At 33.4% G+C, this 23,011-nt stretch overlaps 1 protein-coding gene across 1 annotated transcript in view; it reads right to left on the minus strand.

Annotated features, from left to right (window-relative positions):
• EndoA (SH3 domain containing GRB2 like, endophilin-A) overlaps positions 1–23,011 on the minus strand; it is a 416,265-nt gene that overhangs the window by 275,125 nt on the left and 118,129 nt on the right. The window contains exon 5 of the mRNA XM_090389410.1: positions 18,527–18,599. Coding sequence (XP_090245536.1) covers positions 18,527–18,599 — 73 coding nt within the window. The remainder of the gene's footprint in view (positions 1–18,526; positions 18,600–23,011) is intronic.

Genomic DNA, 23,011 nt, shown 5'->3' on the forward strand with positions numbered 1-23,011 from the left:
TTACCAAACACAATAAATAATCGGGTAATTTTAATCGTTATAAAATACTTACGTATTTTATAACGATTAAAATACGTAATAAAAATAATATTATATTATAATAAAGTATTTTTAGTATTTTTTAATACTAAAAAAGTATTTTTTACGGATAAAATACGTATTTTATTCGTAAAAAATTTATTATATTAAATAAAATAGTCGTAATAAAATACTTACGTATTTTATAATACGTAAGTATAAATTATAATACGTAAGTCGTAATAAAATATTGCTAATGCTTTTGCTTCTATCGTAAGCAAACTTGTTTTTTGTTTGATTTTCTATCCAAACAGATGACAGCCGTTCCATCTCTTCCAATTCTTTGTGTCTTAATCTAATGGATTTTAATTACACTTTGAGTTGTTTCCGCTATGAAAGTTGTTTTTATTTTCTCCGCATTCTTTGTAATTCTCCGCGTTGCCTCATTTAGGTCTGTAGCACGTGCAATATCACATGGTCTTTCATTTCGCTCAAAGCGTTTCACAATTTCATATTTTTTCTCTATCGACAGAAGCGGACTGGCCATAAGCCTTACAGGGGAAACCACGGTGGGCCGGAGGCCGGTGTGATTTTGACCATTTATAAACCATAGTATGAGGCCACTACAAATTTCCCCGGGTAAGAATTTTTGACCCAGTCCGCCTCTGTTTATCGATATTGCTTCTTTTTTTTTCTCTCTGAATCTGCAGTGTCTTAGCCAGGACGCTTCCTTTTCACACCTTTTAAGTATTTTACTCGTTTTTAGGGAATAAAGCACAATTACAAAACGAGGAGGCATGCTTGATACACATAAACAAAGCTGCGCGCGTATAGCAACTGAATAAACAACACCGTAAAGGCCGAGATACACTATTAACACCTCACATTTTACTAAAGCATATTTCTGGGGGTTACTACCATAAAACAATAAAAACAATTTCCAGTTGCGTTTCTGCTAGTGGAATCTGTTATAAACTGGTAGTAAACTCCATCTAATTGCATTTGCGATTATATCGATAGCTGGAATTGTGTTGGTTTTTACGTTATTATGGTGAAATGTGTTTCCCCTTCACTGATATAAAACACATAAATACATTTTCAGAATCTTCTTCGTTCCTATCGTGTTGCGTTCAGTTGGGGTGATTCCGCATTCGACTGCCATTTCTTGTAAACACAAAGGCGAATCGTGTATAAGCGAATTCGGTTCGTGTTATATAAGATAACGTTCCCCTATTTATAAATCGTGTATGATCGAATTCGTGTAATGCAAACACGTGTTATACGAGGACCGACTGTATGTTTATTCACATGGTAAGTGCTACCAAAAATAGAAATTATTCTTCTTGCTAATTTTTTTAATTCTGGAAATTCATTTTCTGTCAAAGTTTTATAAAAGTTAATTAATGTTTCATTTCAATAATGTTTTCAGGTTATCGTTACTTTGAAGATCTATGATTTTTAATTGTAGATCTTTAACTATTTGTGAAACATTTACATCAAATGGATTCTGAAATAATGTAAATAATTTTCTATTGTTTTCGAAATCAACAAATCGATCAACAAATGCTTCCATCAATAATTCAAGATTTCGGACAAAATTGTTGGTAGAAAAATCACAATTGGGCATATTATTATATAAACTTTCACAACACAAAAAATGGGAAAAATTATTTTGTTCAATTTGATTTTTAAATAATTCTAATTTTAACGAAACAGGCCTACGCGCTCCGGATTCATTGAGGAATTTATTATAGTTACACACAAGAATATATTTCTTATATATTTATTATAGTTACACACAAGAATATATTTCTTCTTTATTTGTACGCTCTGTGTGTAACTATAATAAATTCCTCAATTCTAATTTTGTCTGAAATGCTTTAATATTGTAGAACAAGTCATTTACAAGTAGATCGCGACTTTGAAGTTTTTTATTCAATGTATTCAAATGTTCACAAATATCTGTTAAAAATGCAAGTTCCCATAACCATTTAGAGTCTGTTAATTCTGGGACTGGTTTTAATTTTTCGTTCATGAATATGTCTATTTTGCCGACCGGGTTAGCCGAGTGGGTAAAGTACCTGCCCGGCAACCCAAAGGTCGCGGGTTCGATTCCCGCCTCGGGCTTGGATCAAAGTACTGCAAAAAAAAAACCTTGGGAGGTGCAATATGGCCACAGAAGCCGATGCGCCAACAACTACTAAATCAAAAAAAAAAAAAAAAAAAAAGTCTATTTTGGTTCTGAGTTGAAAAAATCTTTTTAACACATTACCGCAACTCAACACTCGCACCTCCGTATGATACAACAAATCACCATATTCACTTTCAATTTCCTCCAAGAAAATTTTAAACTGATGATGGTTCAGGCCATTTTTACGTATAAAATTCACAATGCTAATTATAGTCGACATGATTGAGTTCGAAGACAAAAATTTACCGCACAACAATTGCTGGTGAATAACACAATGAAATTGTACAGGTCTTTCGATGTTTTTGGAATCAAAATATTTATTAACATGGCCGATGAAACCAATATTTTTTCCAACCATATTCTTTGCACCATCGGTCGTAATTACTGTCAACAATTCCTAATCAAGCTGCGGGTCTTCAAACACTTGATACGCTATAAAATATGTTTTCACCAGAGGTTCTATTCTTCAAGCTTTCAAGTGTGGCCAGTTCTTCTGTGACTTCAAAATTTTGATTTATACTGCGTATATAAATGAGTAACTGTGCTGTGTTGGTAATATCTTCACTTTCATCAACTGCAATCGAAAAATTTATAAAATCTGTAACTTTCTGTTTCAGCTGATCTTTAACATTAGCAGACAAGTCTTCGATTCTTCTTGCTAAAGTTGACACTGATAAACTTATAGCAGCGAAGTGCTTAACTTGATCAGGGCATATTTCTTCTGCAATTGATAGGCACACTCTTTTCACAAACTTGCCATCAGTAAGAGCCCTCCCTTCTTCAGAAATGATTTGAGATGCTTGCAAACTAGCTCTAATTAAATTTAAATTCTGATTAGTGAAACATGTCATTGTTTGTTGTTGCCTCTTGAAATCAAAGCTCAGCTCTTGTAATTTCTTGTTTCGCAACTCTCCTTGAAGTTTATTGTAAGTACTGGCCGCACTTGAAGTTTATTGTAAGGAGGCATGTTCTGTCGTATAATGCCGTTTCAAATTATATTCTTTCAACACAGCAATTGCTGCCTTACATATAAAGCAGGTACATAGGTTATTGTCCCTTATAAAAAAATAATTAATCGACCAAAGTTCATTGAAGACACGACATTTTGAATCAATTTTTCTTTTCCTTGACATCTTGATTCATTACAATTAAAAATTCAAAGTTAAATAAAATTTAAAATAATATGCATTTATAAAAATTTGTACAAATAGCGCTAATAAATTGTTGCACATGATAATTGGTGCAACAGCCCGACGATTACAGTTTGAATGAGAATAGCTGACGAGGAGAAAGATTAATACACATACTCATCTTTACATTGCAAACTGCAAAGAACGCATTGCATACAATTCTTTCACTAATACTTACTTACTTGATTAATATTTAGATTAGTGTTTAGCAATTGTTTTAACAGTTGCTTATTTTAACTTTACTATTTCACTTTTTGACAACTTGTGTTCGCTGGAAATACTCGAGGCTATAAACTTATAGCCTTGGACACTCACACTGTTGGGATTTCCAACATAGCAAGAAACACTGCTGACAAGTGGAAGTGCACAGAGTTGCAACAATGTTACAAAATTATATTTGGACGCATTTACATTATATTTTGATTAAAAATATCCTTATACAGTGGAACTTCTCTATTACGAACTTCTATTTAACGAATTTCTCTATATTACGAATTTTTTCGCAAAACATTGCACCTTGAAACGAAATTACATGTAAAATTAACCCCATATAGCGAAGTGTTAGTCTCTCTATAACGAATTTTTAAAAATATACGACCTCCTTCCCTCCGAAATTACGCATTAGCATCTGGAATTAATCATTCTTTTAGTGAATACTTGTGGTCATTGACGCCCGTAGGAAGGTCTTTGTTTCATATTTGTTACAGTTATAAAACCAAATGGGTTTTCTTAAAAGTGGTCATAAACTTTACAATAAATAGGATAGATTTGTAAATTGATGTTGGCTCAGGGGAAAACGAAATTCGCTGCGGTAAGCCTTTAGCGTGCTGCGGCGGCAATACATAGAATGATGCCATAGTCGATTTTTAGTAACGAACGCCTACTGAGTGACATTCGCTTCTCACCTCAACCGTACCACGTGACCTTCCTGTCAATCATTATGTGATATGTCCGTTCTCATCTAACTGGACTCCTAGTAGATGGTTTTCATGAAAAAAAAAATTTTTTTATTTAGTTCTTTTAGAACAATTTGTCATCAATCACATAGGCTATATGCTCTTGTATTTTTTTTTTTTTTTTTGAAAAGTAACATACAGCATACATTAACCGTAAATTTTATATATGAATGAAAGTCGTATATTTCTTCAAAGTGATTGATAGGAAAAGTCACGTGATACTGTTGAATTGGCAAGCAAACGTCATTGAGTAGGCGGTACCTGTACTAACAATTCACTATATGGCCAGCGCAGCGAAGTTTGCGGTGTATGTATCGGCAAGAGCTATAAGTCCAGTGATTTTTACATTTGGGGAAAAAATGTCGAAGAGAAAATGTTTAAGTATTAATGATAAAGTAAAGATTCTTCATGATATTGACCAGGGTTTTAAGAAAAAAGATATTGCGGAGAAATATGGCATACCTGCAAGCAGCTTATCTACGATTTTAAAAAATCGAGAATCAATTTTAAATGCAATTGAAGGAGCAGCAGACAAGAAGCGAATTAAGTTGTGTATATACGAAGATGTTGATAAAGCTGTTCTAAAATGGGTGCAAATGATACATGAAAAGAATATACCAATATCGGGTCCAATAATTAAGCAACAAGCTCTGAAATTTGCACAGTCCCTGGGACATACAGAATTTAATGCGAGCACTGGGTGGCTAGATAAATTTAAGAAGCGCCACAGAATTGTGGAAAAGGTTATTTGTGGAGAAAGTGTTAATGTAAGTGAAGAAGACTGCAACAGTTGGAGGAACAATACCTTAAAGAAGATTTTGGAAGAATATGAACCTAAGGATGTTTTTAATGCTGACGAAATGGGTTTATTCTTTAAATGTTTACCGAATAGAACTCTTGCTTTTAAAGATGATAAATGTTTTGGCGGAAAACAAAGCAAAGAAAGAATCACTGTGCTAGTTGGAGCAAATATGACAGGAAGTGAAAAATTAAGACTTTTAGTAATCGGAAAATCAAAAAACCCAAGATGTTTTAGAGGCACAAAATCTTTGGAAGTTGACTACACCTTTAATAAAAAAGCATGGATGACCAGTGATATCTTTGAAGACTGGATATTAAAACTAGACAAGCGTATAACAAAAGAAAAAAGGAAAATCGTGTTGGTAACTGACAACTGTCCAGCACATCCTGCCAGTATTTCTGCCAAACTTAAAAGTGTGAAGTTATTGTTTTTACCACCAAACGTGACGTCAAAACTCCAGCCAATGGACCAAGGCATAATTAAAAATTTTAAATTTCATTATCGAAAGAGAATAATAATGAAGATTGTCAATGCGTTATCAGAAAATAGAAACTTGGAAGTTACAATTAACCTTAGAGATTGCATCTCTGAACTGGCAAAAGTTTGGACAAACGATGTCACTGAATACACTATTCAAAATTGTTTTTCGAAAGCGGGATTTGCATTGAATGCAGAAGTCGAACATCAACTGGATGAACAAGATGAACTGCCCCTTTCACAACTGAAAAACTTTTGGAAAATATTAGAATCGTCCGGAAACATCGAAAATGAAATAACACTGGATAGTTATGTTTATGTAGATCAAGACCTGACTACAACAGAACATCCAAATGAAGATGAAATACTGCTGAACAGTGTTAGACACGACCATGATCACAAAGAAATTAACGATGACGCTGAAGACACATCAGAACAATCCGTAGAAAAGCCAACTCGTGAAGAAATGATTAACGCTTTTAAAACGGTTCGTATGGGTCTACAGTTTTGTGAAAATGTTCCTGATAATGTTTTTAATGCTCTGAACAAATGTGAGGTTTTCTTTGAGAATCAGACATTTTTTAATTGTACTGTGCAAACGAAAATTACGGATTTTTTTTAATTTGTGATACTTACTGGCGAAAATTGTGTAAGCGTAATTTAAATAAGTGTTTTTGAAATAAAATACATTAAAAATAAATGTAGATTCATTTTCATTTTCTAATTAAATAACAATTTCTAATAAAAAAGATATTCTCTGTATAACGAAATTTCTCTATAACGTATTTTTTCGCTGGATTTATAGAATTCGTTATAGGGAAGTTCGACTGTATATGATATGCAGCAACCAAAAAAGATTTCTGTAGAATAAATTTCACGAGGCGGATGAAATCATCTGGCGGGCCGGATCTGGCCTGCAGGTTGGGGACCCCTTCTTTATAGTAATAATATAGTAAATATATTAAAATTTTGTAACACAACAATATAGTAAATAAATTTTATGAATTTGAAATGCTGGTCATGTCATCAAACACAGACATTCTGGGGATATCAGAGACAGTATCACTCAGATATAAGAGATGCAAAATTCAAATATGGGGAGTACAATGTATACAGAAATTACAGGAAGGTGGAGGGATTATTCTCTTAGTTAAGAAGGCCATAAAATTTAAGGCAGCACATCCAGTTGACACGGGCAGGCAGTGGAATGTTGAGTCAGTTTGGTGTAACATACACGCAGGGAAAGCAAAAATGAAAGTAGGAGTTTGTTATAGGTCTTTAGCCAGCTGGTAGTTGATTAATTGCTGGAACAAATCTGCCGTTGTAGAAGTTGATAGCTTAAATAAATTCAAGGCAGAATTAAACAAACATTTGGAGCAAGTGGATGGGTGAAATAAGGGTATTTTTGGCTGATGCTATATAAGCTTGCTTTCTTGCATTATGTGCCTATGCTAATGCTAAAGTCAATTTCATAACCTTCATCTAATATAACTAAGAATCTCCCTGCAGACAAATTACTGTCAAAACAAATAGGTGGTTTTTCCAAATCAAAATGAAGTTTCAAATAATCATTAAAGAATTCTAATTCATAAATGCCATTAGAAAACATTAATTTTTATTCATGACTATCAAAATACTTCATGATTATTGTCATACTGATTACTCACATTAAACCATGAATAATATGAATTTAACTTGGTTAATGCAATTTCATAAGAATTATCAAACATAAAAGGTATATCTGAATATAATCTCAAATACTCTGGTGTTTGTTTTAGAATCATATAACTAATTAGTTTTTCACCCATTTACTTCTATAAAAATTTAATTAACTATTGTCTATAAATGCACTCTAACATTGTTTTTACTTAGTCATTATGGTGCTGACCAGGCTAGCCAGGTGGGTAAAATGCCTGCCTGGCAACCCAAAGGTCGTGGGTTCGAATCCCGCCTTGGGGCTGGATCAGAGTAGTGCAAATACCTTGGGAGGTGCATTATGGCCACGGAAGACGATGCACCAACAACTAACAAAAAAAAAAAAAAAAAAAAAGAAGTCATTATGGTATGGAGAGATACCAATACACTGATTTTATCAGTGCTTTAAGTAAACAGGATAGCTACCGGACAGAGTTTTACCAGTTGCAAGGCTATCAAGTGCTTATTGTAATATAAGTATATGTCATAAGGACTATTACATTTTATACTGAAAAACGTTTTGTGAAATAATCTTTCAGAAACTTTTATATTATAGACTTAAGAAAGATAACAACACAGTAGTTTTTATTAGCACTTAAGTAAACAGAGCAGCTACTTAATTGCATTTTATCAGTTGATTAACAGTTCAAAGTAGAGAGAGAGAGCTATATATGTAAATCTAACATGATGAAATCTATGAAAAAAAATATAGCAGCTTTCATTCCAGTTAATTCTAGTAATTTGAAGATGTGGGTGTACATAGCCCAAAGGTAATGCAGCTTCAATTTTCAATGTCATTCTTCTTTGCTGTTAGAAATAGTCTTTTCTTTGCTTTCTTCTATTAATTTATTTTCAAATTTTTGTTCTCCAATAAATAGTTTAATTGTAATAAAAGGGAATTCCTCTCCGCTTTGAAAATAAATTGATAGTTTATTTTCATAATATGAAGTTAACTATCATCAGTTAACTTCATATTATCATCTAATAAAACCACCACTATGCATTTCAAAGTTAATTATTTGGAAATCCTTACTTTAGTAGATGCATAAAATGGGATAGAATATGTTTTCAGGTATTAATACTAGCATTAGTTGAGACATATGATGCCAAGAAAGCAAGCTTATACAACTTCAGCAAAAAAAAAAAAAAAACCACCATTTCACACCTCCATCCACTCTAAAAGTTTGCCCAGTTCTTCCTTGAACTTATTTAAGCTATCAACTTCCACAACAGATGGAAGTTTGTGCCAGCAATCAATCAACTACCAGCTTGCTAAAGTCAAATTTCCACATATCTTCTACAATTTGAATCCATGCCTCCTCAGGTTCTTAATCTGAGCAAATGAAAGAATCTCAACAGCATTGAGCTTGCCAACCCATTCAAGACTTTATACACCTCAATCAGACCACCTTGTAGGTGGTCTGATTGAGGCCTCATTTTAAGAAGGATGTAGAACTGTTGGAACAAGTACAGAGAAAGGCAACAAGATTGGTGAATGGAACAAAGGGTTGCTCTTACAAAGAAAGGCTTAAGTTTTGCAAATTACAGTGTCTGGAGACTATGCACCTGCGAGGTGATTTGATTGAGGTGTATAAAGTTTGAATGGTTTGAGCATGCTCAATGCGGATGGGATTCTTCCTCTTGCTCAGAATAATCGCCTGAGAGGGCATAAATTCAAATTGAGGAAAGACGGTTGTGGGATAGATGTGCGGAAGTTTGCCTTTAGCCAGCGGGTGGTTGATTGGTGGAACAAACTTCCATCTGTCATTGTAGAAGTTGATAGCTTAAATAGATTCAAGGCAGAACTTGACAAACAATTGGAGCGAGTGGATGGGTGAGATAAGGGTTTTTTTTTTTTTTTTTTTTTGGCTAATGCTATATAAGCTTGCTTTCTTGCATCATGTGCCTTTGCTAATGCTAATTTTTCTAATATAAAAAATCCTTATGATACCCATGTATCATTATTTTTCCCACCGAAACTATTCCTTGTTTAGTGCTGATTCAGTCAGTGCAGTAGTTTTTTTTCCAGTGCATTAACTGCACTGTGCGAAGTATTCCTGTATCTATAAATAACAAAATTTTTGTATTCTCCACACTTGTCTTGTAATCTTCCTTTTTCTAATCCCTTCTTCATAGATATTTGATGATATTCTAGAACATTTTGGTTTGCTCTATATATATTCAGCAACATTTTAAAACCTTAAAGCATGAGAGCTACTAAATTTTCCCAATAATTAAAAAGGAAGCTTTTCTGAGACAGACATTTGCCATAGAGTAAATGGCAATCCACTGTTGATAAAAATGCCGAAATGTAAGCATTAAGTTAGCAACTTAAAAAAAAAAAGTGTCTCCAGTTTAATCAGCAATTTTTTTTTTATTTTATTTTATGGTTCAAACAACTATTAATGTGCCATGTCACTTCATCAGCAGTGAAGCTGTCATTCTAATCATATATTAACAAATCGTATTTTTTTTTTTAAATACACCTCCTTCCATTCCTTTGCAACTTAAGTGCCAACAGCTGTGGAATGAAAGTGCAGCACTTTCATTCACACTTTTTCTTTTTTTTTTTTTTTTTTTTTTTTTGAAGACAGCTCATGATAAGGCTTAAATTTCTGGAATAATCTAGAAGAAGGCTTAAAATTGTCAATATTCATCTGATGTACAAATGAATCATCTTTAGTTTTTAAAAATTTCCATTTATGGGAATATATTTTGCATGCATCATCATTAGCCATTCCAAGAGTACCCTTTCAAGATCCAGATAATTCACCTTTTGTGCTCTTATCCAACCCAGTGTAGCAGATTTTTCTACGCTTTCAATTTTTAGAATGCGTAAACAGCGTAAATACATAAATGTAAATGCAAACTACTTAGTGATGTCAGTCTTAGAATGCATTACCTAAAATCTTAATTCTGCATGCAATTGGCATCTTGATAAACAGTCTATACAAACTGTATAATGAAATGAACTTCTAATGTAAGTGCAGGAAATTTCCAACAAGCAATTTCTCATGGTCAGCCTGCAAGCTAGTCATTAGTTTCAATAATTTAGCATTATTTCATTTTGAAACGTGAATACTGTAATAAAAATAAATAAAAAAACAAGGTAGAATAGTGGAAATTTTCTATAACACTCAAAAGTTATATCCTCTATTACTTTTGAGTGTTATACAGAATTTATTTATCTTTAAAGGTCATCATTATTAAGTAAAATTGCTCTAGGGTTTATCACAAATCAGTGTGTACCTATCACATGTTATAATGTGTCATTATAGAAGGTCGCTATAAAGCACTTCAACTATGTTTACAATTTGGTAACTACAGTAAAACGTCGATTATCTGTGGTAATTTTGGGATGCTAGAGCCCGAATAATTGAAAAACATGGTAAATCAAAATTACGTTTTGATTTGTTTAAATAACTTCCAAAACACATAAGATATTATATGTATATAACAACAATAATATTTTATTCATTTTGATGGAAAGTCTGATTTTTGATGGTTTTTTTTTTTTTTTTTTTTTAACCCTTATGTGTCCACGAATTTGTAAAATTTCAATATAATCTACATCATCTTGACTTTCCATGAATTTAAGTAATATCACTGCAGCTGTTAGGGTTTCATTACAACTTACTTTGCAAGCTGGCTGTAGTTCCTCATCAGGTCCTGCCATAGGTTCTTGCACACTGTAGATTAAGTCACCATCAGTCATTTTTTCGTAGCTGGGTTCATTTTTGTCTATATTTAACCATTGATAAACACTTGCCTTGTCTAAGTCTTTGCATCCTTCAATATTTTGAAATGAGTTTAAAATATCAGGAACGATTTCTACAATGTTATTTGGGTCTCCCACTTCCAAGTTATTTTTGGCGATTACAAAGTCATCGGGAAATATTTTTTTTGAACGATTTTATAATTGTTTAGCTTGTAACTTCTCCCCATGCAGTAGATATGTTATAGAGCTTTTTCTATAACTAACTTTTTCTAAGTCACTAACAATTAAAGCATCTTTAATTGTTAGTGACTTCCAAAATAAAAGAGGATTCTTTTCTTCCATGATAAAGCACATCATCAAGATCTTTCTATACAATCAATCACCCCTGGTCCATTGGTTGTACCAGTGGTGTTATGTTAGGTGGAAGAAAAATGGCAACAATATCGCCATTTTCTGCAGAGTTTTTCAAATGGAGGATAGGATGGAGTGTTATTTAATAACAAAATTGCTTTGTGGGGAAAACCTTTATGAGACAATTTTTTTAACGTGAGGAACGAATTTATCTGTTCACCATTATTCAAATATATCCCTAGTCATCCATGCAGATCAGTGATTAAATTCTAAATCAGTGATTAGATCAGTGAATAGTAGTCATGTCCTTTAAACTTCTAGGAGATTTAGATTTTCCCACTATGGTTAATTTTAATTTGTCATCCTTGAAGTGTTTGTCCAGCATAAAATTGTTATCCTGTCTTTGCTAATTTTATATCCCGGTGCATTTCTTTCTTGTACAGACGCCAATGTGTTATTGGGCATTGCTCACCAATAAAGTCCTGTCTGGTCTGCGTTGTAAATTTGCAATGGAACAAGACTCTTTTCTTTAATAATCGTAGCTAATTCATCACAGAATCAAGTTACTCCCATATTATCTGCATTGAGCTTGTCACCCTGTATCTCTAACTCTTATACTATGCATGTCTTTAAATCGTTTCAACCAACCAGATGAAAATATAGGGTGTTCCAAGCATTTCTAATTTGTCAAAAAAAATATTTTTTCTTGCTTAAAATCATTGTTCCAGATATTGGAGTTCCTTCAGCTCATTGTTGTAAAAACCACTTTATCATTACACTTTCAAGTTGTTCATTTGTAGCACCTTTGAGCGATTTTATTTGTGAAGCACAAACAAATGTGTCACATTTAGAAACAAATTTATCTATATTGGGCTGGTTTTTAATGATGTCCCGTACAGTTTGCTGACCAATTCCAAATTCGTCTGCAAGCTTTGAAATACTTTCACCCTTTTCACATCTTTTAATAATTTTCAGTTTCTTTTCCACTGTTAAACAACTCATTTTCGTTTACCTGGCATTTTTAGGGGCTGAAATGAGAGATAAATGTTACGTACAACACATGGCAAGCACAGGAACAAGCTTTCACAATGTTTTAGTAGACAAACGCAAATAGGTTACATTTGTATGTTATTTGGCGTTAGAAATGCAGCAGGTGTTTCAAGACACTTGACTCTGAATCTGCGGGTGTAAAAGCATGTTGTTGTTATTTGGTTTTTAGGAGCATTAGCAACTAAGGCCATATTGCTCCAGGATATGCGGTGGTCATTACCTGACCTTTCCGCATTATCCGTATTTGGTGGTGACAGGCTCGAACCCCGATCTAATCAAGAAGCGTGTGCTACGCACTGCTGCTCCTTCCCACCTGGCTACAGAGGCCGCCTGTGTAAAAGCATCTGATGTAATTTACCAGGTGGCAAAATGAGAGATGCGACACTGATTTCCTGTATGTACTTAATCCACTCACACAGATAAATAATATTCTTTAAATGTTTGTTAAACTACATACATATAGAGGACCATGGTTAATCCAACCCTATGAAAAATTGAGCCCCGGATAACTGACATTTTACTGTACAAGAATAATTTGTTACCTATAACAGTAAAAATTGATTTGCAAACTACGAATGAACCTCAGGAAGCATTAAATTTGTAAGTTGAGGGTAACTCTTATATAAGATATGAGTAGAAAAAGTTACAGTAAATTTCAAGTACAAGAATAGCAAAAACAAAAATCAAATACAGTACAAGCTTGAACTGGCTTTGATTTTTGTTTTTTCTTCTCTTATATCTGGAAGTCATATTGGTCAGCTGTCATGTTCCTGAAAATGTAGGACAACACTGCACTGGTATATCATCAGGCACTTAAACACATTTACCCATTTTATAATAATAGAGTAATGTGGGGGAGACAGCTGCTAAGATGTAGTAGCTGCAAATAAAGAATGTTCAGATACAGCTTTCAGGCAATGGAACCCTGAAGAAAACTGATAGGGCCAGTGCAAATCCACAAAAATAGCCCTAAAGTTGCATTCAGGATCCAATGTGCAACTTCTTACACAGTTTTATGCATTATCACTGCCAAATAATAGTAACAGTAATTCATCTGATCACATTATATGTTTCCTATTTCAAACCATTGTTGATGTACACATCCAACACTGCTACAAATGGTATCATATGTTCTAATCACACATGGGAGGCCTGAACTGCCACACAGCTATATAGACTGATTTTCTTGAGTTCCCTGCATGTTCTGCTGGCAAAAACAGGTTCCTGCCATCCTTTGAAGGTTTTGGTGACAATGCTGTCTTCAGATTTCTGCATACACAGCACGCCAGACCATATGCAGTCTCAGTTGTGGACTCATCCCATTATTGTTGGTTTCATCCCACGGTGGTCAATGCAACAGACATTGTTTGTGAATGAATGCAACAGACATTGTTTGTGATAACAAATCAAATTTCACTACTGCCCTCAACAATGCAGATGGAGAAGTATTTAATATCATTCCACTCATGAGCTTGGGACCACAGACACTGCCTTTCTTTCCCATGTTACACCTTTAACCCATCAGCTGTAACCATGGTATTTTCTGTAGGCCAAAAACAAAAAAAAAAAAATACTTATTTAAATGTCTATCAGAATTACAGTGTGAATTTTGGTAATTCTACAGTAAAGTATTCACTTCCAACCTGCATCATTAATTATTTTTTAATTAGAAAAGTATAGCCATAAAAAAACTTCTTGATGATAATAATGTTCATCAATAAACACTGCTCCTATGTTAATTTTACATACAGTTTTGGTTTCCTTTCTTGACCCACTTCACTATACCCTGATATTTGTTTGTAAGGTGGGGATTTTTTTTTTTTTTTTTTGGAATGACATAACTGTTTCTAATGTTTTTGATCTTATTATTCAATATAATATCAGATTTAAGAATAAAATTTAAATTTCCCATTTTAACCATTTATGCCTAGTGTCCTTTATATAGTCCGCCTAAAAAAATATTCATAGAAAATGTGCTTACATAGAAAACAGAAAACTACTATGCTCACATGTTCCAGGGGTCTTTGGAGAAAATATACTCAGTATTGTTCGTGACTTTTAAGTGATAGGTTTGCTGTTGGCGCTTTTCAAATAAGCTAAATTTTTGAGTTTTGATTTTCACACATCCTATTCACACAGGTAAACGTTTTCAGTATTTGTCAGTTTTTAAATTAACATTTTTTTATGTTTATTTTGATGAAAAAGCATTCAATTTTAACCAGTATAAGTTTTAAGTTTACCAAGTGAAATGTGCTTGAGTTGTATGCATTTACAAATCAGTGTCCTATATTTAGAATGCAAGGCATAGAAAAATGTCTGATAGCAAGGATATTACAACGGTATGATTCATTTGGTTTACACATATATACAATACAAGATACATACATTCTTACCTATATACATACATAGATATGCACATACTTATGCATACATTCACATACACATACATTTTTTCAGCAGAATAGACCCTAAACAATTCAACAGCAAATCCAAAGTTCCCTCAAAACTAAGTGACATTTTGGATTCAGTTGAAGATGACTCTCTACCCATGAAGGATAAAGAAAAAGGATTTTTTATTACTATATTACCACTCGAGAATGCAACAGGAAATATTACTGATGAAGAAAATGGTCCAGGAATGATAAATAATTTGCCTGGAAGCATGCTTAACACTCAAGCTGCTTTAGATGATTCTTCAATTGAAGCTGAGGAATCTAAATCTCCTCTGACTCAAAAAAAGAAAGAAATATTTACATAAGTGTAAATGGGAAAAAAGAAACATTGAGCCTAAAATTGCAGCTTGGTCAGCAGAGGATGTTTTTTTTGTTTTTTTTGTTAGTTGTTGGTGCATCGGCTTCTGTGGCCATATTGTACCTCCCAAGGTTTTTGCATTTTCTACTCTGATCCAAGCCCGAGGTGGGATTCGAACCCACGACCTTTGGTTTGCCAGGCAGGCACTTTACCCACCTGGCTAGCCCGGTCGGCGCAGAGGATGCTCACATGGAACAACTCAAAAACCAAAATCTGTCACACTATCACTGTAATTTAGTGTTGTCAGCATCAAGAAGAAGGTTGTTTTGGGAGAATGCTTCTGATTTACACATTTGCTAACAACACTAAATTAAATGATTCTGATAAATTTACTAAACTCAGCCCTCTGATGAATCATCTGAATGAAAAGTTTCTTCAATACACCCTTTCAGAAGAATTTTATAGCTCTGACAAGTCAATGTGTGAATACTTTGGAAAACATGGATGTAAGCAGTTCATTCATGGAAAACAAATTCGTTTTGGTTACAAGATTTGGTATGGCACTACAACATTTGGATACATTTGGTGTGGTTTGAACCATATCAAGGAAGAAACAAACAATTTGGGCAGCAAATGACATTGGGTGTGGGTTGGGGGAGATCATGTCAAAATTTACTGAAATTCTATTGAAATGCAATCCAAAACCTTTTCATTTATGCCTTCACAACTTTTTACTAGTATAAAGTTAATGGCAAAGTTAAAAGAGATGTCAGTCAAAACTACATTAACCATTCATGATAACAGACTCAAACTGCGCAGTGGAGAAGAAAAATGATAAAAAAAGAGGATAGGGGTTCGTATGACTTTAAAACAGATGCAAATGATGAAGTATTGGTGTGTAGCTGGAACAATAATAACGTTGTGAGCCTTTATTTGAATGCAGTGGGGATTAAACCTATTATTCAGGCTTCATGCTATTCATCAGTATCTAAAAAGTGTGTACTTATACAACAGCCATATCTTGTAAAAGTTTACAATGAACTCATGGGAGGAGTAGACTGAGTGGACCAGAATATATCAAAATACAGAACTGGTATTTGAGGGGAAAAAAAGGGTATTCTAGCCTTATTACATATTTGATCGATGTAGTTGTGAATAATGCCTGGCAGCTACATAGAATATGCAAAGGCAAAGATGGAATGGGCCTGCAGGTTTTCGTAGAACTACAGCTAGATTTTATTTAGAGTGATACTGCAAAACACCACAAGGCCAGCGAGGAAGACCACAGCAAAACTTGAATGAAAGTTGATTTGAGGTGCATGCACATTGGGTTGTTCCCCAAGAAAATCAAACACGATGTATGCATTGTCACATGAAAACAACAACAAGATGTGAGAAATGTAATAGAGGGTTACATGTAAAATGCTTCAAGGCTTACCATATTCAGTAACACTTAAATAAAATAATTTGTTTTTGTAGGATATTTTCCTAGTGTCCTATACATAGGACATTGTATTTTCATTGTAAATCATATTTTGGTGAATAAAAATGCATTTTTCATGTCATTAGGTTATTTTGTTCTTATTATGTGTAAAATTCGTAAATTCTGAATTTAGGCATAAATGGGTTAAACTATTTCTTGCCTTTTTCTCACAAAAAAAAAAAAAAAACCTGATTGGCATATAAAATTCAATAGCACTTTGCACACCTGCTAGGCAGTTTTAATAACTCTTCCATTTAATCTTCTCCAAGGTACTACAACTCTTCTTATAAGTTTGTTGTACAATATGACCAATCACATCAGAGGCTATTCATTTGCCTATGACAGGAAGTGTGTGAATATCAAAACACTGGATTCTCAAAAAAAACTGGCAGTACATGCAAGTATATTTAATTAAAAGTTTTTTCCTCAACTTTGCCTATCAAAATCATAATATAATCAAGAGACTATTACAGTTAAACAAACAAACAAAACAAAAAAAAAACAGCAAATTCATCCAAAATTATAGTACAGCATAGATACAATTTTAATTTCACATTGTGAAATTACAAGATGCAATTTCAGCATGAAATTGTAGCTGTAACTAATAATCAGAATTAACCAGGAAGGTCAGGAAATTAATTTCCCCAGATAATTTGCCAAATAAGCAAAAAATCGGGATTATGTCAGGAAACAAATTGTATACATACATACTCCTATTTGTATGTTCTATTATTTATTGAAATAGGAAACTAAAGAAGCTTGTTTCTTTGCAATATCATCTTGTTGGCAAGAACAATGTCTTCTCGTTCTGCATAGTCAAGCAGAGCCTCCACATGGGACAAAGCAGTATTATCGAGATTTTATTTGTTGGTAATAGATTTTTTTTTTTCAGCAGCCTCCAAGTCTTCTTCTCTGTTTAGCTCTTCTTCATTCATAACCCTATCTACTATTTTGTTGTTACATAACATTTCATAGAAGATTAAACCATTCAACGACTGCTTCTTCATCTGAAATTTCAAAACCTTCAGTCTGTCTTAAATCATATAATATATCATTATTAGTCTCGTCACTAAGAACTTCTCTCTTTTGCAGGTACATGTAATATTTTTTCCGAAAAGATTTTTGTAATGTTGTGCTTTTGAGTAATGTTGTACTTTTGATTGATGTTTACAATATTGAAATTTCATAAATTGTATCCAATACTGTCATATTTTTCCGAAATGACAATGAATTACCTTCCTTAATTAATTTGTATCAAGTTTTTTAATAAATTTCTTTAAAATTTTGAATCAATAGATGAACAATAAATACACACCTGTTTACACACACACACTCTCTCTCTCTCTCTCTCTCTCTCTCTCTCTCTCTCTCTCTCTCTCTCTCTCTCTCTCTCTCTCTCTCTCAAGGATTGAGGGAATCCGTAAGGAACAGAATTTCAGTAGACTCCCAATGGTGAATTAAGATTTTGTGGGCCCAGCAGTATTTAAGAAAAGAAAAAAAAAAAAGCATTTAAATTTAAAAATAAATTATTGTAAGTAGGTACCATAACTGATTTTTAAAGACATGGAATCAATTTTTGTTTTATCCCTGGTTAATCCACAACCCAGTTAACCCACCCCTGGATAATCAGGAGCCTACTCTACAAGCACCTTCCTTTCCCATTTATTAGCCTTGGTACACTGCTGATTCATTAACCAGCATGTAGCATCTCTACTGAAGCTAAGATAATTCAAGCTTCATATTTTTCAGGTCCTTCAATTTACCAAATTAAGGGCCAATGTGCTTTAATATACAAGTATTTCTAAGCATATTTTCACTATGACAAAATATAATAATATACAAACCAGGATTCGGTTGCAAATATTCTTTGGTTTTCACCAGTAACTCTTCTACTAATTCATTAGTTAGATCCGTTTTCTGTAAGACAAAAAAATAATAAATAAATAAATAATAATAAAAAATAAAATAAAAATAAATTTACACAACTACAATTAGAACAATAATAATATATACAGTAAAACCAAAAGGTCTTTCTAACTATTTTCAAAATTTAATTAAATCAACAAAAAATAAAAAATACAAATTTTTTATGACAAGAATTTTTTTTTTCACTTGAAAAACAAAGTCCACTATGTCAAGCCCACTAAATAAAATAATCAAAAGAATATTTTATTTAGTTCTATCTGATGCTAAGAAAGCATTATCTGAAGAGTTTCAGGTCTTTGCAAGGTGCACCATTTAAAATCTTATTGTGTCGTGCACTACAAGATCTAATTCAATTAAACTGCATCACATACATAGTTCTGTTGGTTTCTTTTTTTTAAAAATAAAGAACATGCAAATTTCATGTTTCATTAAGAATTATGAGATTTCAATTATGAGACAAAAACATTTGAAAACTAAAGGGAAAAAAAATTCCAAAGGCATTTCAAAACAACTGGTTGCATTTTGTTTTTATTAGCCAAATGGAGTACAGTAAAGACTGTTGTTGGTCTTAACTATGCTTTTAATTATTCAGGATCATGATATTCAAGAACTTGCTGGCCTTGGGACACAGGATTAATGGTACTCGATATAAAACTGTTTCCAGAAAAAAAAAAAAAAAAAAAAATCTGGATTTCTGTAACATGCATATAGTCTTGTAGGTTCTAACAAGCATAGAGGCAATTAACATTCTCAACTACATGTTAGAAATAATTTTATTTCAATTAAAGCTTGTACCAATTGAACTTTTTTCTCAAATTGCATATATTTAATCAACCAATACACAAAAACATAAGAATCAAACATTTTGAATGATATTTCCTCTTGCTTCATCAGTGAATTAATAAATTTATTAACAAAAAATATATACAGTCAGTCCTCGTATAACACGTATTTACACTACACGAATTCGATCATACACAATTTATAAATAGGGGAACGATATCGTATATAACACCAACTGAATTCGCTTATGCACGATTCGCCTTTGTGTTTACAAGAAATGGCAGTCGAATGCGGAATCACCCCAACTGAACGCAACACGATAGGAATGAAGAGAAGATTCTGAAAATGTATTTATGTTTCTTATATCGGTGAAGGGGAAACACATTTTACCATAATAACATAAAAATCCACACAATTACAGCTATCAGTATTATTGCAAATGCAATTAGATCGAGTTTACTACCAGTTTATAACAGATTCCACTAGCAGGAACGCAACTCGAAATTGTTTTTATTGTTTTATGGTAGTAACCCTCAGAAATGTGCTTTAGTAAAATGTGAGCTATTCATAGTGTGTCTCTGCCTTTACTGTGTTGTTTATTCAGTTGCTACATGCACGCAGCTTTGTTTATGTATACCAAGCGTGCCTCCTCATTTTGTAATTGTGCTTTATTCCCTAAAAATGAGTAAAATACTTAAAAGGTGTGAAAGCTGGTGAAGACACTACAGATTCAGAGAGAAAAAGAAAAGCAATATCGATAAACAGAGGCAGACTGGATCAAAAATTCTTACCCGGGAAAATTTGTAGTGGCCTCATACTATGGTTTATGGCCAAAATCACACCGGCCTCTGGCCCACCGGGGTTTCCCCGGTAAGGCGTAGTCTGCCTCTGTCGATAGAGAAAAAATATGAAATTGTGAAATGTTTTGAGCGAAATGAAAGACCATGTGATATTGCACGTGCTATATGTGCAGGCCTAAATGAGGCAACGCCAAGAATTAGAAAGATGCATAAAAACAACTTTCATAGCAGGTACAACTCAAAGTGCAATTAAAATCAATTAGATCAAGACACAAAGAATTGGAAGAGATGGAACAGCCGTCATCTGTTTCGATAGAAAATCAAACAAAAAACAAATTTGCTTACGATAAGGCAAAAGCATTAGCAATATTTTATTATGTAATAGTCGTAATAAAATACTTACGTATTTTATTACGATAATTTATTGTGTTTGGTAATGTTTTGGTTACAAATGTGTGTTCAATCTTGGGTGGTCGGCACCTAATCCTATTTTTCCCATAGGGCCTGTTGTTTATATTGCACGAGAGTTTCTAGGAGCATAACTATCGTGCTATACGAGGATTGACTGTATATAAAAAAAAATATTTATTTTATAAAAACATTAATATGGGCCAACTGCAATCTTGAGATAACAAACTGAGACCCTGGCACAAACGTTCCAAGTTAAAGTCGTCTATACACTGGCACAAAAAACATAGCCTGTTGTTAACTGTAATAACAGGTTAACTGTTGTTTACTGCAATAGTTAACACGTTAACTATTGCAATAAAACAGTTACAATTAAGTTGTAAACTGCTCTGGCAGCAACGACCACACAGAGTATAAACAGAAATTTATTTATTATCTATTAATAAAAAATAATGAGAACAATGAAACATTAGGAGTATTTGTAGCGAGGGCAGCTGGGCAAAAAACTACACTTAGAATGTAAACCACAAGTAAATGGCACAAGTCGTAGCCACTATTTAGCAACATAGACATCTCTATAGCTGTCTTTTCCAAATAGCCAGTATGAAAGTCAGCAAGAAACTTAATAGAGAATTCCTCCCTTCAGGTTTATAAAATAATTCATCTATAAACCTGATGAAAAATTGATACATGATTTCCCATATGAATTTTCCTTGTCGTCATCACACCTGATCTCCCTTAACCACTCGCTGTAATAGTTTTTGCAGAAGTGTATCCAAAAATTAACTTGCATATATTGGCTACTTGCATCATGTGTTTTGACATTTCTGATGCAAATAAACATCCAACTACAGTCGATTTTTCTGTTATCTAGAAAGCTTTGTTTTTAATGCATTTAATGCAGAAATAATGAGGCCAAACAAGAAATAGAGAGATTAAGAATGCAATTTTATTAACTGCACTTAAACATGTTGATGATCCAATGTTATATTCTGCCATTAATACACTTCTACTTATCCTCCGTTCTATTTTCTTTATTGTATCAAGTTTAGTCTGTGCGTGCAGCACAGTGGTATCGTCACTGTCCTCCCCACATTGGGTGGAAAAGGACCAGGTTTGAATCCCGTCGATGACATGAGGAACTTTTATAGACTTTTTTCATTCTGTGACTGAGCTAGTGGGTCTCAGGCATAGATAGAAAGGTTCTTTCCCCAGAAACTGGAGTTTTTTGTCTGGCAAAACAGGCAAATCGAGCAGAAAACACGCAATTTACAGACACAATACACATGGGTATATGAATTAACATTTCGAGTGACCCTAATGTAATAGTTTGGATTATATCAAGTTTGTCACTAAGCTTTAATGTTGTTCCTTCCTTCTTTGTATGAGGTTTATTAACTTTAGAGTCCATAGTGAGAGGTTTTAATTTAAAATAAATGTAAAACAGTGGTGAAATCCGTGATCAGTACAGAATTCCCTTTGGAAATGGTGAACGTAAACAAATACAGCAATCATGTGATTTGCAGTTTTCTTTTTCCCCAGCACTGCAAGACATCTGCGCTGTATGTATACATCCAATCTCAATGTGCCATTATTTGGAGTGAAGTTATTTCGACAGTCTATTGTACATTGATATTATGTGCTTTCCCAACAGTATTTCACAGATTTTCCCAAAGGTAAAGATTGGTATCTGGCAACAAAAAATGGATATGCACGCTACCACAAAAAGTAATGTAAATTTTGTTTGTAAATGACTTTGTTATAAGCATCACTTGCATATCAAAATGGTAGTCATCTTGTTTCACACTGGCTGATCAAAATAAAAATAACCCCGGCAGCCCTTATACCTGTAAATTTAGTTTCACTTGAACTGTAAAAATAGGAATGTTCGAAACATATATTGCACCTATAATTCTGGTAGCAGCCATCTTGTTTTAAAATGGAGATTCTAAATTGAAGTACCCCAATGACAGAGTACTTCAATTTAGAATGTAACACCCACCCAAAGTAATGTACGTTTGGTCAAACTATAAATATGAGTTCTAAACAGGCGACTCTTGCAAATAATGGCAGCCATCTTATTTCAAGATAGCAATCATTAGTTACAAGAGAAGTCAATGCTACTCGTAAGGCCTTATGCTGGATTGCAAGCCAGCTAAAAGACAGGAAACAGAAAGTTGTCATAAATAACGAGGCTTCAAGATGGACAGGTGTAATAAGTGGTTTTTCTCAGGGCATGGTGTTAGGTCTGCTCCTATTTCTAATTTGATGAAGGTATCCAAAGGAAACAGTCAAAGTTTGTCGATGATTTGAAGTTGGTTAACAATATGAGACTGGCCATAATATTTCTGATAGACTTAGATTTGCTGTATATGTGGGATGAAAAATGGCAACTCATATTTAATGCTGCTA

The sequence above is a fragment of the Mastigoproctus giganteus genome, chromosome 2 (assembly GCF_048544385.1).
Source record: "Mastigoproctus giganteus isolate SK-2022 chromosome 2, ASM4854438v1, whole genome shotgun sequence".
Classification (NCBI taxonomy): Eukaryota; Metazoa; Arthropoda; class Arachnida; order Uropygi; family Thelyphonidae; genus Mastigoproctus; species Mastigoproctus giganteus.